Consider the following 18175-nt stretch of genomic DNA (forward strand, 5'->3'; position numbering starts at 1 on the left):
TATGTGATATTTTCTGTGTGTATGTATTTTGTTGGTTTAAAAACTTTATTTTTAACTTTTAATTAATAAATATCATCGAAAAAAGGATATTCCCATTTTAAATAAATTTATTAATATTWTTATAAATTAAAATTATTATTATCTATCAAACAATTTTAAGCATTATTATTATAATAATAATCATTATCATCATTATTATTAATATTATCAACATTTGATTTGTTTGTTTRTTTGTTTAAAATATTAATGTTATAAATTGTATTAATAAAAATTGGCAAAAATTATTATTTTTAAAGTTGATATAAAGTTTATATTTTATGTAAAATTTTACTTATGTTAAATTTTTTATTATTATTGACAAATTACTAATTTAATGGTATTATAGTAATTATTTTTTTATTTAAATGTAAATTAACTAATAGTTTAATAATATAAAAATTAATTTTATTAATAATAATAATAATAAATATTTAATATGGCATTAATATTGTCTGGATTTGCAAAACATTTATTGTCAAACACTGAACAAAAGGTAATGTTTTATATTTAATTTTATATTTAATTTAGTATTAAATTTAATTTTAATTTTAGAAAAATATATATATAATATGTATTGAGTTAAAAAATTATTATTTATAATATATTTTATAATGACTAATTACCATAAAAAATCTCCATAATTGACTAACAAGTTATTATTATTTTTTGTAAATATTCATAAAATTTCTAATAATAATAATAATAATGACAAAAAAACTACTAATWAATTATTATAAYTTAAACTTTAATAAAATTTTAATAATTTATCYATAATTAGTCAAAAAAAGCTATRACAACAACAACAAAATTAACKAATATTTGMTAATTTATTAATTAATAATTTTTTTTTCTCAATTTATTTAATAGTTATGTTCATCATATCGACAATTGTCGTCAGCAGTAAATCAATATTTTAAAGTAAGTTTCAAWAAATTGAAATAACATAAAAACAAACAAAAAATAAGTTTAATTAAATTTAATATTCAATAKCAAAATTTTCTTAAATATAAAATAATTTAAGTGCACCTAAACTTTAACTTTMAAAATTAAATRMAACWAWTTATCACTYTGTTTTTCACTAATAAAATATTATGATTCATTGATTATATAAATATATATATWTATCATATTCACATTAAATAATGAGAAAAATATCAATAAAATAAATTAAGTTTAATTATTGATTGGAAATTAAGTAATAAAAAAATAAATTACTGAGAAATAAAATATTACAAACAGTTTTAAWATTTTAGRYTTATATATATATACAATAAAAAATCATTTTTTGTATATAAAGATTTATCATTTATAGATAGATTTATACAGTATTATCATATACAGTATATTCACATAAATAAAYAAAACAACAACAAAAATATTAAATGAAATAAATAATTATTTAAAATTATATATTTTTTAATTACTRATTAATAAAACATTATTTTATTTATTTTATTTTTATTAATAGTCATGCGATCTGGAGATACACGAGTGCGACAAAAATGAGAGGAAAGCCAAACCCGATAACTGGGGCAGTCTGTTGTTTGGMCGTAACTTCAATGACCATATGTTTGAAGTAAACTGGACTCACGATAAGGGTTGGGGTCGACCACTGATCTGTCCGATTCATAACCTATCGTTGCATCCGTCGGCCAAAGTCTTTCATTACGCCCAAGAGGTTAGACAGTCGACTGTTTTCATACACTGATAAACTTTTTTTGTTTACTCATTAAATACTAATTATTATTATTATTATATAATTAATTTGCACTCAAAAAAATTATATGCAATAGTATTAATTAATTAGTGATTTATGTTTGGTTTTGGTTTGTTATCAGTTATTTGAAGGACTAAAGGCGTTTCGCGGCGTCGACGGGAATATCCGGATATTCCGGCCCGACATGAATATGAAGCGAATGCGGGCATCGGCTGAACGTATAAATTTACCGGTGAGTTGGGGGTTGTTTTTTTAGCGGGAAATCGGGTTTATTTAAAACATAGTTTTCAGAGACTATAACTTATAGTATTAATATTATTATTATTATTACCCCCCAATAATATTGCAATATCTTGTTATTCAATTGATAGTTCAAATTTTTAGTTATCTTTGTTTACTGGTATCAGCAATAAATTTTTTATTTTKTTAATAAATTAATTGCAATAATTAGTATTAAWWWWTTYTTGTAATTACAGTAATAATAAAAAATCACTGTTTATCACTGAATATATTTTTTTATTTATCTAATCAATAAATTATTTATCGTTTAGTTTTTTTGATGTTAGAAAACATTTTTTATTTTTTAAACAATTTTATTTTTTTTATTAAATTATTTGCTGATATTTTTTTTAAAAATGACATCATAATAATTATTTTTTTTAAATCATTGGTAAATTTTATTTACTGTAATATATATAYAGTATGTGATATTTTTTTTAAATAAAAATTATTWTTKTTTTATTAAACTAAACTATTTTGTTGTTGTTGTTGAAGGACTTCGATGGCAACGAACTGTTGGAGTGTCTGAAAAAGYTGATCCAAATCGATGCCGATTGGGTGCCACCCTATGGCTCGGGWGCCTCRCTGTACATACGGCCCACATATATCGGTACTGAGCCGGCACTCGGYGTCCACAGCAGCAAAGATGCTATGCTATACATTATATGCGGTCCCGTTGGACCCTATTTTCCAACTGGTGCCATGAAACCGGTATCACTGTTGGCCGATCCRCGTTTTGTCAGGGCCTGGCCGGGCGGTGTCGGMGACAAAAAATTGGGCGTCAACTATGGGCCACAATTGGCTGTACAACAGTTGGCCGAAAAGATGGGCCACCAGCAGGTGCTCTGGCTGTTCGGCGACGACCATCAGCTGACCGAAGTCGGCGCTATGAATGTGTTTGTCTATTTGGTCAACGATCGGGGCGAACGTGAACTGGTCACACCGCCGCTACAGTCGGGCCTAATACTGCCCGGTGTTACCCGATTGTCGTTGATCCAGTTGGCCCAACAGTGGTCAGAGTTTAAGATTACCGAACGGGCGATAAACATGCAAGAGATTCGTCAGTTGGTCAAAGAAAAACGTTTGCTGGAGATGTTCGGCGCCGGTACGGCCTGTAGTGTCTGTCCCATTGGACGTATACATTATAAAAATGAGGACATCATAGTACCCGGATTACCTGAACAGGAGTCACTACAGCTAAGGCTATATAAGACACTACAGGACATACAGTACGGTATTGTACCGCACGACTGGTCAGTGATTATTTGAATGAGTAGTCTCGATGATCGGTGTGTGTGTGTCGGGGTATCARACCATTGTCTGTCTCTCCCAATGTCTAGAAGTGATGCCATATATGTATGATAAGATTATATTGAAAAAAATAAATATATAATTTTTAATAATATATATATATATATTCTAGTAATTATTATGTCAACAAAAAAAACACATAATAATAATAATTATTATTACCTTGTTCATTTATAAATTGAAAACGTCATAAATAAAAAAAATAAAATTTAATATYATTATTATTTTTATTATTAACAGGGAAAGTACTGTAGATTTTTGTTGTTGTTGTTGTGTTTYTAATGATACATCCAAGAGCACAGGTAGGTMTTATATCGACACATGTATGTAAAATACATGTACAGARAAACTAATATATATTTATATATATTTATATACCTGTATATGAAAAGGTATTTTTAAAATTATAAACAKGTATTAAACATTTTTTTAAAATTTGCTTTTTAATAACTTTTTGTTTRTTTTTTATATATATATATATATATATATATATATATTTTTAATTATATCAGTGTYTGTAGTAAATTGGAGTAAACTTTTTWAACATTTTTTTTTTTAATTAAATCTCTTGAATATCTCCCCCGCCGTCCTATAAGACCGGTCCGCGCAGTGCGCGCGGGGTATACCATAACATGCCATACCATACCTTACTTATCGCTTATCATATCAAACTCATGAGTTTTCCAATAGAGAGACAGACAGACATAGAGAGAGAGAGAGAGAGAGAGAGAGAGAGAGAGAGAGAGAGAGAGAGAGAGAGACTTAATAAATATATACTATATTTAATAAACTAATCAGTATTTTTTTTATCAAAACTATACGATATAATGTGTAAAGTATAGAAACACCAGTTTTACTACTTTTAATTGAATAGATTAACAGAATATATAAATAATTTTTAAATAAAAACTTTTTAAAAACTAAAATTTCTRGTATTTTGTGATTTTTGAAAACTATTATTGAAAAAAATGATAATCCCATTTTATAATATATTATTATAAMWATTGYTAAATGTCTATAATTTAATTATYATTATTATCTATCAAAAAAAATTTTAAGCATTATTAATATTATCAACATTTTGTTTGTTTAAAATATTTTTTGATTATAATCGGCGATTGTATATAAATTGTATTAATATTAATCAAAATTGTTGAAAAAATTGTTATTATTATTATTAAGTTGTTATTATTAATATTTTATGTAAATTTTTATTTTAATTATTTTTCTTAATGATTAAGCACTAATTTATAATGGTATTATAAATTAGTAATTATATTTACATAAAATAATTTAATAGTTATAAATTATAACTTATAATAATATAAAAAAAGTAAATTTTATTACTAAAAAAACTAATATTTAATATGGCATTACTATCGACTGGATTTGTAAAACATTTATTGTCAAACACTGAACTAAAGGTAATTTAATATTTAATTTTTATATTAAAATAATATATTTTATAAATATTTTTTAAAAATCTTGATAATTCACTAACTAGTTATTTARTATTAATTTTTTTTCTAATAGTCATAAAATTTCTAATAATAAATTTACTAATAATAAATTATTACTAAAACTTAAAATTATTATAATAAATTTATATTATTCAAAAAACTATAATAATAATWATAATAATAATAATAATAATAATAATAATAATAATAATAATAATAATAATAAAATAATAATAATAATAATAATAATAATAATAATAACAATTAATAACTATTTTAACAATTAATTAATGATTTTATTTCTCTATCTATTCTAATAGTTATGTTCATCATATCGACAATTGTCGTCAACAGTAAATCAATATTTTAAAGTAAGTTTMAAAAATTGAAATAAAAAACAAAAAAATTTTTAAAAAAATTATAATCAATTAAATCTAGTATTCAACAAAAAAATAATAATTTTTTTCTAACAATTTTATTAAGTTCATACTAAACATCTAAACTTTATTTTTTTAAATTAAAAATTATTATTAGTTATACTAATTAACAGTAATTTACTAATTTAGTAGTAATATTAAAATTTTAGATTTATATAGATATATATACAGTTAAAAAAAATTAAACTTTTTTTGTCTATAAAGTTTTATCATTTATATTTAGATAGATTTACATTATTAGTACAGTATATTCACATAAATAAATAAAACAATAACAAAAAAAAATATTAAATGAAATAAATAATTATTGAAAATTATTATATATTTTTTTTAATTACTGATTAATAAAACATTATTTTATTTTTATTAATAGTCATGCGATCTGGAGATACACGAGTGCGACAAAAATGAAAGGAAAGCCAAACCCGATAACTGGAAAAACATTTTGTTTGGCCATAACTTTATTGACCATATGTTTGAAGTAAACTGGACTCACGGCAAGGGTTGGGATCGACCACTGATCTGTCCGATTCATAACCTATCGTTTCATCCGTCGGCCAAAGTTTTTCATTACGCCCAAGAGGTTAGACAGTCATCATATACTGTATACTGTCATCAAATTAATTAAATTATCATTTTTTTTAATTTGCATCTAACAAACATACATAAAAAAAAATTATCTGTAATATTATAACAGTAAATTGATTAGTGATTTATATGTTTTATATATATTTTGTTTGGTTTGGTTTGTTATCAGTTATTTGAAGGACTAAARGCGTTTCGCGGCGTCGACGGGAAAGTCCGGATATTYCGGCCCGACATGAATATGAAGCGAATGCGTGGATCGGCTCAACGTATTGATCTACCGGTCAGTTAGGGGGGGGGGCTGTATTTTAGCTGGGGGTRCTATTAAAAACATAATTTTAGTATTTAATCATCATTTTAGTATATACTAATAAATTTACTAATAAATTAATTGCAATATACAGTAGTAATCAATTGGTATTTAAAAATTTCAAATTACATGGCGTGTTGTTTATCTGAGCTGTTAGTTATCTAATCAATAATTTTTTATTAATCTCATGTTTGATAGTATTATTTTTTTTAAATGTTAGATTTTTGACAGTTTAATAGATTTAATTTTATCAATTATTATTAGCTAATACTTTATATATATATATATAGTATATAAGTAATTAATATAATAGTACAGTATTTGGATATTTAAAAAAACAAAAAAAATTGATGTTTTTGAAGGACTTTGATGGCAACGAACTGCTGGAGTGTCTGAAAAAGTTGATCCAAATCGATGCCGATTGGGTGCCGCCCTATGGCACGGGTGGCTCGCTATACATACGGCCCACCTATATCGGTACGGAAGCTGCACTGGGCATCCATAGCAGTAAAGATGCTATGCTCTACATCATATGCTGTCCAGTGGGACCTTATTTGGCTACCGGAGTCATGAAACCGATATCCCTGTTGGCCGATCCACGTTTTGTCAGGGCCTGGCCTGGTGGAGTGGGCGACAAAAAATTGGGCGTCAACTACGGTCCCCAACTGGTCGTACAAAAGTTTGCCGAATCGATGGGCCACCAGCAGGTGCTCTGGCTGTTCGGCGACGACCATCAGCTAACCGAAATCGGTGCCATGAATGTGTTTGTCTATTTGGTCAACGATCGGGGCGAACGTGAACTGGTCACACCGCCGCTACAGTCGGGCCTAATACTGCCCGGTGTTACCCGATTGTCGTTGATTCAGTTGGCCCAACAGTGGTCAGAGTTTAAGATTACCGAACGGTCGATAAACATGCATGAGATTTGCCAGTTGGTCAAAGAAAAACGTTTGTTGGAGATGTTCGGCTCGGGTACGGCCTTCAGTGTCTGTCCCATTGGACGCATACACTATAACAATGATGATATCGTAATACCCGGTTTGCCTGAACAGGAGTCACTACAGCTACGGCTATATAAGACACTACAGGACATACAGTACGGTATTGTACCGCACGACTGGTCAGTGATTATTTGAATGAGTAGTATCGATGATCGGTGTCGGGTATCACTGTTTCTCTCCCACCCAACCCTACCCCCTATGTCTTATGTTTAGAAGTAATGAGATTATATAATAAAATTCATTTATATATTTCAATATATTCAATATACATATATTTTTTTAATGATATCTTAAAATAAAGATATTTAAATTCATATGGAAATTAAAATAAAAATTTAATTACCAGTAAATTAATTTAAATTGTATTTTATTTTGTTATACTAATTATTTAGATTCAGTCAATCAATTCAATTAAAATTATCTTAATTATGAAATTAACTTCAAAGTTCAAAGTTATAACTTACCATGCTTAAAAAATAAAATTAACTTGAATATAATTTATAAAAATATTTTAGCCTTGTTTGATTTTCATTATAATTGATTTTTTACGCCATCTATATTTAGCAAACTCAAACATTACTTTATATAATAAATATTTTTATAACCATACATTGAATCCACTCGCACACTATTAATGCTATGGAGAGGCACCTGACGTCATAACAATAGTCTTAATAACAATAGTATATATGTAAGCAATAATGAGAACTCGAAAATACAAACGCCACTTAATTAAATACAAATATTTTATTATAATAAAAATAAAAACAAAATAAAATAATATTATTAAAAATTATAAATCAATCAAATATAAAATAAAATTTAATAATTATAATAATAAAAACAATACTTATTACTACTAATATTTAAAATAATTAAAATTAATTAAAAGGTTTAAAATAACTTGCTTTTATAAAAATAACTTTTAGTTATCATAATCAAAATCAGTTTTATCTACATAACCAGTTTTATCATCGACAAGTTTATTGTGTTCAATATCATACCAATACTTAGCATATGAAACGCTGTCAAATTCTCTTATATTTTGTGGTCCATTACATCGAATAAACAGTAATTATTTTTAAACTATTATTAGGCGGTCATTTTGAACAATATTATACGATACAGAATATATTAGAACAGATACAATTGAAAATATTAATGAAATTAATATTTTCTATATATAATATAATAAAATAAAAAATAAATATTTTTTAAAATCATAATTTTCTTACAAATTTGTATTTTCTTTCAAATCTTAAATTATTCATTTTTAGTTAATTTTATTTTATTATTAAAGAAAAAATAATAATTAATTTAACATTTTTATTTCAATTTAACATAACAGTTAAAATTTTAACATTAATTTATGTTTTATGCAATTAAATTATAATTATATTTTTATTTATTTGATCATATTTTTTAAATATTAATTAATCCATTATATATATCATAATAATATATATTAATTTAAAATTTAATTATTATTTTTTAATAATAATTATAATTACTTGTTTTTAAGCTGAATAAAATGTTTTTAACTAAATGTAGTGTTATTTATTAATTTTGCATAAAATATTAGTTTTTTTTGTTTACCTAATAATTAATCATTTGTTTATTATTATTTGTTATAAACAATTTACATATTTATTTGTATAGCTTTATAAATAAAGTGGCGTTTTATATCACGTTCTCAATTTTTATTCAGTTGCTAAATATTTTTTTGTGCATCTGTATTCAATGTATGTTTATAACTATTTAATTGTTTAATAATATTATACACAAATAGATAGCTCCACGCATTCACTCATTGATAATAATAATAATTAATTATTATTATAAATTAAATATTAAATAGTATTTCAAAATAATTATTTAATTTAGTGATTTTAATTATAAATAAATATATATAGAAAATATTTAAAAAATTAAAATAAATACACATTTATTTAAATATATATTTTATTAAATAATTTTATTGGTAATCTTTATTTGATAAAAATGAGGCAAATTATAATCATTAAAAATATATATATATAAATATATATTATAATGACTTTACAAATAAGATATATATATATATATATATATTGTAATTTAAATATTAATACAATTTTTGCGCGTTTTTTTACTTAAAAATTAACTTAAATAATAATATGACTGTCAAAATAATTATAAGTATTATTAATAATAATAATATATAAGTATTACAATTTTTATTTTAATTAAACATAATATCTTTATATATATATATAATTAATTAAAATTAAAGTTAATCAAAATCATATTAATTATATTAATAATAATAATAATAATTTGTTCGCATATACACATATATAATGTTTTTTTCAATCAATAATAAACATCGAAACATAAAAATATCACTAATAATTTTTTAAAAAAAAATTCAAATAATATGTATAAATTTATATATTTATATTAAAAAAAAAAAATTAAATTAGAGTTGCCATACATTGTTTCGTTAAGTAAAATTGTCCATTAAATTTGAAAACATTATATATATATATATATATATATATCTTATATAAATTACAGCAAAAAATGGCAAATATTATATAATTACAAATTTTTTGTTTTTGTATTGTTTGTCTAAATAAAAAAAAATTAATTGACAAAAAAATTATATAATTTCAGATTTATATATATATATATATATAAAGCTTTGTTTGCATACAACGGTTTTGTTATATAATATTTTTTTCTTTAAAATTTACTTTTAATATTAAAAACTATTTTTTATTATAATTATTATTATTATTATTAATCTAAAATTGGCTGAACGGATATATCTCTGTCTCTTCAAAATTTTCAAAATCAATTTTTTTCACTTTTAAAAAATATTACATTTATATATATATATATATATCATTATTAGTAATAAACATGTAAAATTATATGAACGATAATAATAATTAAATAATAATAATAATAAATATATACACATTTAAATATATATATATATATATATATATATATATATATATTTAAATGAAATAATAATCATAATAGCAATGATAATAATAATAATAATAATATTTTTTTGCATCAATCAATAATAGACAACATCAAACATAATCATAATAAACATAATAATAATAATAATAATAATAATAAAAACAATTATAAAATAAAAAATTAACTACAAAATATAAAATATGATTAAAAATATTTATATATAAAAAATAATGAGGGAGAAAAATATGCAAATATGTATATGCAATAAGTATTATTGTACTTAAATTAAAGCTTAAATTATAATAATTATAATAATAATAATAATAAGTAAATTATAAATTAACATAGAGTTTGTGATGCAAATAATAATAATAATTGTTATTATTATTATTATAATTATAATAATAATGAGATTGAAATTGAATGAAATACTGGCGAGAATTCAATATTATTATCAATATTTTTTTCAAAAGTTATTATTTGTAATAATAATAATAATAATAAAATAGATTATGAATTGAGTTATAAATTAATTTTTTTAACATAAAAAATGTATGGTTTGTGTATCGAGATATACAAAAAGTTAATGAATTGGGTATTATTTATATATATATACTGTATTTATATATAAATAATTAGAGGTACTAATTATTAAAATGATATAATAATCATTAAATCAATAATAAATTATTAATATTATAAAAAAATAATAATAATGATGTTTAGTAGTAGTAATAATAATAATAATAATATTAATGATCCAAAAATAAAATGGATTTTTGTTTCTCAATTAATTATAATATTAAATTATAATATCAATAATATTTAATTGAATGAGAAAAAAACAATTCAATTAGAAAAAAAATCTATACAATTTACAAATATAATATATATATATATATATATATATATATATATATTATATATAGTATATAATTATACAATACATATATATACATATATATATATATATTAAGTTGCGATATATTTTCGTGTAAAACCTGAATTAAAACATCACTTATTTTTTGTTTTGTTGATTGCTTTTAAAAAAATGGTATTAATGAAAGTGATGGCATTTATTATAAGTATAATAATAATATCGACTATTATTAATACTTTAAATAAAATTATTTTTCAATTATTATCATTATTATTATTATTACGAGAATCTAATATAATTTATATATATATATATATATATATATATACTATAATATGTGGTAAATTATATATATATATATATATTTATTATTATTATGGAAGAATATCTTATTTTTTGTTTCTCTATATATTATATTATAAATAGTTAAACATTATATTAATTACTAAAAATTATATATAAATTATTTATATATATATATATAAAGTTTATCTCCATTTCAATATACAGTGTATATATATTTTGCAAAATAAAGAATTTTCAACTTTTTTGTTATTATTGTTATCATATATATATAAATCATTATTATATTATAATTAATAGCAAAAAAAATGAGATAAAATATAAATATATTGTTTTGTTTGTATGTATCTAAAGGAAGATCTGTAAAAATTATAGATTCTCTCTCTCATTAAAAAACATTTTTCATATTTTTATATATATATATTTATTTATAATTTAAATGAGATTATAATCTATTATATTATATAATTCTAACATATTTTATATATATATATATAAAAAAGAGATTTCTTTTATATTATATATATATATAATCCATAAATATATATCCCGTTTTAGCTGAAGTGCAATAAATGTTTGTTTAATTAATTAATTATATAATTAGTTATAATTAATTATATAATTAATTAATAACAGCATAGGTTTGTGTTTATAATGTCATTTTGAAAATACTTTGTCTGGAAATAATTTGTTTGTTTTTTTTGTGTAAAATACCTGTCATTTTGTTTGTTTGTTTCTCAAACAATAATTTTAAAAAAAAAATTATTATTATCTCACCAATCAATCGGAAAATATCAATCAATTATTTGCGATACAATTAATTAATCATTTTTTTGCTCATTTCAATCATCACTAATACAAACAGTTAGCTGTATATATATATATATATATATTTGCAAAATGAGTTACTATTATCCATATATATATAAGGAGGCATTTACCGTTAAATTGTTTGCACAAAATTATGAACAATAATACTAATAATAATAAATTAAAAATTTCAATCAATCAAAAACAATCTAAAAAATTGATTTAAATTATTTGGAGTATTTTTTGTTGTTGTTGTTGTTGTTGCTAACCATATGTTTGTTTTCTTTATGAAGTTATTATATATATTAAAAAAAAATCATAAATTAAGAGAAAAAGCAATTTTTTGCGATCAATTGTTATGACCAACAAATAAATATTTTTAAAAAAAAATTGTGCATCAATTTTGTGTCTATGTATATATATATGGGTAAATGATTTAGATATATGTGTGCTAAAACCAAACCAATGTTTAGATGGTATGGGTAGTAGTAGTAGTAGTAGCACACAATAGATGATGAATCGGTTACATATATATATATTGTATATATATATATGTTATTGTGTGGGAGAGTCGATGCAATGTACGGTAATTATAATAATAATGAGGCGATGAGAGTGACAACAACACTGATGGACTAATTGATTGATTAGATCTCCGATTTGATGGTTTTGATGACACCTCCGACCAGACTCGGATGGATGACAAGTGCTGATGGCTGTTGTTGTTGTTGCTGTGCATTGGTTTGTATGGCTGTCATCGGATTCTTGTGATCGCCGGCCATCGTCGGCGTTGCTATCGTCGTCGTCGACATCATATTGTTGTTTGTACTGGAGATGTGCTGTTGGACAGCGGTCACTGGCATTACCGATTGTAGAACTTTTCGCGATGATACCAGTGCGTCGATGGGCGGTAATTGGCCGTCAACGCTGCCGCCGCCACCAGTGGTGATCATCATTTGGTCGCCACCGCTAGTATGGCCGCCGCTCAGCGAATTCTCTTCGGGATATTCATCGTCGAGACCGTCGTAGAAGTCGTTTTCGTCGCTATTCTGTTCTTCGTAACCATCGTTGTTCATCAAACGATGATTGTTGTTGTTGTTCGTCTTGTTGTTGTTGTTGATGATGTTAAGACCATCGGTCATATTTACAGGCGACGATTCGGCTGTTGTTGTGGTCAACTGGTGATTCCTTTGGTGCTGATTAAACGAATTCTTCCACGGCGTCGAAAACTGACAACCATTAACCTGACACTGATATTGACTTTCCCGATGAACTCGTTTGTGAACATTGACATTGCCCTTGAAATTGGTCCGATAGTTGCATCCCGGATGGTCACACTTGAACGGCTTGACTCCCGCATGCAATAGCTGGTGAGCAGTCAGACATTGTTTCCATTTTGATCGATACGAACAACCTTTGATATTACAGGTAAACAGTGCTTCCGAACGATCCTCTTTGGCTTCATCATCGTCGTCGTCGTCATCATCGTTGTTGTTGTTGATGGCCTGTTCGCGGGCCAATTGACCGGCACTAACGACATGAGGTCTGGCCACTGGATTCGAYCGATTAATAGTAAAACGAAACTTTTTCTTACGTTTTCGTTTGCGAATGATATTCGAGGCAAATGTGTTGCTATTTTTGGTTAAATGTTGGCTAAGATTGTGTGAGTGATGAGTAGACAGCTGGTGCAGATGGCTGCCACTGCTGGTATGGGCGGCACCGCTTGTCGACAGTGAACCACCACCGCCGCCGCCGCTACCGCCACTACCACCACTGCTACCGCCTGCAGCGGCCATCGATCGGGTAGTTGTATAGTCGCGATTGCTGTCGTCCGAGTCGATCCGGTGACGGTGTTTCTTGTGGATCTTGATGTTGCCCTTATAGTTGGACTGATAGCCGCAACCTTGGATGTCGCACGAGTACAGATTTTCGCCGGCGTGCAGACGTTTGTGCATTACTAGTCGCTGACGCATATTGGTCTTGAAGTCGCAGCCCATCCAATCGCATTCAAACAACGATTTCCCGGACATATCGTTCAGACCGCTGCCGTCCAAATCAAGTCCGTGCGTTGGCGATGCATCGGCTGACGTAATCAATATCTGGTCGTTATCGTTGGTTTCCATTGACATTTCGCACAGTTCCTGAGGCATCAGTACCATCGAGTTCTGTGTAGACGACTGGCCGCCGCCGCAATCATCATTATGATCGCTATCATAGTAGTTGCCGTTCAACGACTGATCTTCAAATTGATCCATACTGTCGTTAGCATCGTTTTCGTCGTCAATAACCGACTGGTCGTTTGCTTGTTGGCTATTGTTGTTGCTATTGTTTGCGGTAATGTTGTTATTGTTGGTTGTATTGCTGTTGCTATTGTTGTGGCTATTGTTGAACAGCGCCTTCAGCGCCGGATTCATACGAAAGCTGCTATAGTTGTGCTCTTTGTTTGGCAAAGTGATTGACGCCGCCGTTCCCGACGACGATGAAGACATAGAAGACATCATCTGATACTTGCGTTCCCATGTTTTTAGCTCTTCTTCCAGCTCCTGGACATCGTCGCGCAGTTGATCCACTTGTACGCTGTCCGTACGGATGGCCGCGTCGACCATCAAATGTAAGAAATTGATACAATCGCTGGACACCCGTTTAATATTGTCCAACAGGTGGACAATGTGTCGCATTGCGCACAGTTCGTCCTTTAGTTCATTGGTCTCCCGCTCGAGGATACGGTTCCTCTTGTCTCGCAATTGTTTGGCCGCCGTTAGRTCCATGACTTGGGTCGGCAGGTGATGATTGAGATATGATGTGCGGATGCAATATATAGATGGATGGATGGATGGATCAGATGACGAGTGTCCCGATCACCACATGAACACCATTTTATTTTTGTCTGGTGAAACAATTTTTGGTCAGTCAATCAACAAGTTATCCAAAATGTTACCACCGATGACGATGAGATATCATATATATATGGATATATCCTATCACTTAATTTGATCCAATAAAACCTCCAAATCGTGTCTTATATGGTATTATAATCATATGTGTTGTGWSACACAGACACTGAACAGATGAAGACAAACAAACAATCAGATGATAACAATAATAATCAAATGATTCAATACATTGTTGTTGTCGTCGATGTTGTTGTTGTTGTTATTGTCATTGTTGTGGTTAAGCCCTCTCTCTCTCTCTCTCTCTCTCTGTTTCACTGACACTATGAAAGTTGTTATACATATACTGTACAACAAAAACACTATATATTAAAACACTAAATATATAAAAAAAAACAAATAAATAAATAAATTATATTAAAAAAAACATTTACTTCAAAAAACAACACAAAAGTGTGATTACAAGTAATTCAATGTTTTTTTTTTATTTTATTGTTGTTGTATTCAATMTATAGAGGTATAAACAGTAATAATAATATCTTTATATAATATCATAGATAGTGATTACACACACATAAGTTATGATACAATATCTATATCTATCATTGAAGTCCAACAATAGGTTTGTTAATATTATTATTATTATTTTGGTTTTAATTTATATATTATATTATATATTATTATTAAATGAATGGGTTATATATATGAAAAATGGTAATAAAAAAAAAATAATCGATTCATTGAATGCATAATTAAATTAGTTATCTGTAGAGCACATGTCCGGAGCGCACAAAACTTATATAACATTTATATATTATATTATATTATATACGATATATAATATATAATATAACCCAATAGTACAGTACTCTCACTTTATAGTGTTATAGCCCATAGTTTATAACACACAAACACACACATAAACCGATTACATATACATATTCTATAGAATTATATTGGGTATACACATAGTACTTAGTACTACTAATAAATGTACAGTGTGTGTGTATATGTTTTTAGACTAAACATAGACACTCTACTACTAAACAGTGTACAACATACAGTACACACAATGTACTTTTACTTTTACTTTTTTTTTTATTATTATTTTACTCTCCCCCAATATTTAACTTAGTACTACTAGTMGTACTGTAGAGGTGTTCACAGTTAGCAATATGATCACTTTTATTTTTCTTTATCTATCTTTTTTTGTTGTTGTTTGTTTATTACACTACATTGACTTTTCATCAAGTTTCCTATAATATTTATTATTAAATTAGCTAGCTACTGTTAACAATTATTTTTATTTAAAAAATACCTTGGTAACTTATTAGATTATTTTTTAAGTACTATATACACTATAGTTAAGTATTAACAAATAATTTAATTTTAATTTTTTTTTCAATAACTAATTACACTATTGTAAAAACCAGTCTATAATATAATATTATTAATATATAAATAAATATCCGTTATTTTATATATTTTTTTAATTATAAGACCTCTACACACACACTATCTTTGTGTGTGTTGTTTTGTGAGTGCATTGGGTGTTCACCAAAAAATATTTGACAGTATAATTAAGTGCCATATTTTATATTAGTATTATTATTATTATTATTATAGATAATATTACAAACTGTATTATATAGAGTGCATTATATATATATATATATAAGTATAGACTACTAGCATTATATATATTTACAGTGTACATTTTTTTTAAAAAATAACTAAAAATTTTTATATAGCTATTTTTAGCTATTATAGTACATAGACCCTCTCGCTCTCTATTGTTTTAATAATATTATTTTTTTGATTAATTAATTTTATATCATGGATGATCTAGCTTAATTTATTATTTATTAATTAATTATTAATTTTTTTTTAAAAAAGCAATTATTTATTTTAGTTTGAAAAWWWTTTTCAAATAAATTAATATATATTTTTTTAATTAGTTAATTAATTATAAATAGTTTTTCTATTCCAGAATTTTCTATCCATATAAATATATATATATATATATATATATATATATATATATATATTATATATATATATATATTTTTATTATAGCATGCTAAAATATATAGTTAATTTTTTAAAAAAAAAACTAGCTAGCTATTTAAAAAAAAATTATTTTTTGTTTAAACATGGTARYATGTTTTAGTTTTAATATTTATTTAGGTTTAGTTAGYTTAGCATGCCAATGTCCCCTATCCCCCTACCATACCCTACCCTACCCAGTGCTAGTTATATTATATATATATATATATATATATATATTGGTGAATGGCCAACTTAGAGTTTTACATTATTTTTATTAGTAGTACTATAGTTATAGTTAATCAATATATTATTTAAATAAAAGAGGCACTCACTGTGTATGTATATTTAAATTATGCGTTATATTATGTATTAGTAGAGATACTACAGTACAGTATATCTGTATATATATATAACTACTACACACCAGTATATTTATATATTAAATAAAAGAGGGGGAACTATACATAGTATTATATTATATGGTATTATTATTATTATTATTATATAGGACTGGTAGTAGTAATAAAATATTAAAACTTTGGTAGCCCTGTGCAGTTGCTTAGGGATTAATGGGCATATGGGGAGAGAATGGCCATTTTAAATATTATAATATTGTAATAATAATAATATATATATATAATATAATATAATAATATAATGCTATATACTATAGTACTGTATAAGTGTAGTAGTAATAGTACATAAAAGTTATATATATATATAATACAAATTAATATTTATAGTATTACTACTACATTATATAATATTTAGTATGCRTTAATAAAAAAAATTTAATTAAGCATTTATATAATAAATATATTGTGTAGTAGTAGTAGTAATAATAATAATAATAATTATTATTATTATAAATAGATAGACATTTTTGTTTAAAGTTAGATATAATTTATAAATGAAATTTTTTTTTTTTTATATATATWTAWATATATATTATAAGCATTTTATACAAACCTAATATAATTGTGTGTTTTTTTGTTTTATCATATAATTAGTTCAAAATTTAGTTAGTTTTATTTTGTTGTTGCTTAATTATTTTTAAATTATCCAATTAATAAATTAATTAGCGTTTTTTAGAAAACATAAAAAAATTKTTATATATATATATATTA

At 24.9% G+C, this 18175-nt stretch overlaps 3 protein-coding genes across 3 annotated transcripts; 2 read left to right on the plus strand and 1 right to left on the minus strand.

Annotated features, from left to right (window-relative positions):
* The first annotated feature begins 477 nt into the window (after nt 1–477).
* LOC128957063 (branched-chain-amino-acid aminotransferase-like) lies at nt 478–3446 on the plus strand. Its single transcript, XM_054302779.1, has 5 exons — nt 478–532; nt 907–957; nt 1508–1717; nt 1878–1988; nt 2531–3446. Exons 3-5 carry the CDS (start codon nt 1607–1609, stop codon nt 3302–3304), a joined length of 996 nt encoding a protein of 331 aa, XP_054158754.1. The 5' UTR covers nt 478–532; nt 907–957; nt 1508–1606; the 3' UTR covers nt 3305–3446.
* A 1270-nt stretch (nt 3447–4716) lies between these two features.
* Nucleotides 4717–7329, plus strand: LOC128957064 (branched-chain-amino-acid aminotransferase-like). The gene is made up of 5 exons (XM_054302781.1): nt 4717–4770; nt 5127–5177; nt 5617–5826; nt 6001–6111; nt 6501–7329. Exons 3-5 carry the CDS (start codon nt 5716–5718, stop codon nt 7272–7274), a joined length of 996 nt encoding a protein of 331 aa, XP_054158756.1. The 5' UTR covers nt 4717–4770; nt 5127–5177; nt 5617–5715; the 3' UTR covers nt 7275–7329.
* A 5283-nt stretch (nt 7330–12612) lies between these two features.
* Nucleotides 12613–15172, minus strand: LOC128957078 (myb-like protein D). The gene has a single exon (XM_054302794.1). The coding sequence runs from the start codon at nt 14874–14876 to the stop codon at nt 12756–12758; it is 2121 nt and encodes a 706-aa protein (XP_054158769.1). The 5' UTR covers nt 14877–15172; the 3' UTR covers nt 12613–12755.
* Nucleotides 15173–18175: the final 3003 nt, after the last annotated feature.

Source organism: Oppia nitens, unplaced genomic scaffold (assembly GCF_028296485.1).
Source record: "Oppia nitens isolate AA-2021 unplaced genomic scaffold, nextdenovo-longstitch-racon4-pilon3 scaffold35_pilon_pilon_pilon, whole genome shotgun sequence".
NCBI classification, from domain to species: Eukaryota; Metazoa; Arthropoda; class Arachnida; order Sarcoptiformes; family Oppiidae; genus Oppia; species Oppia nitens.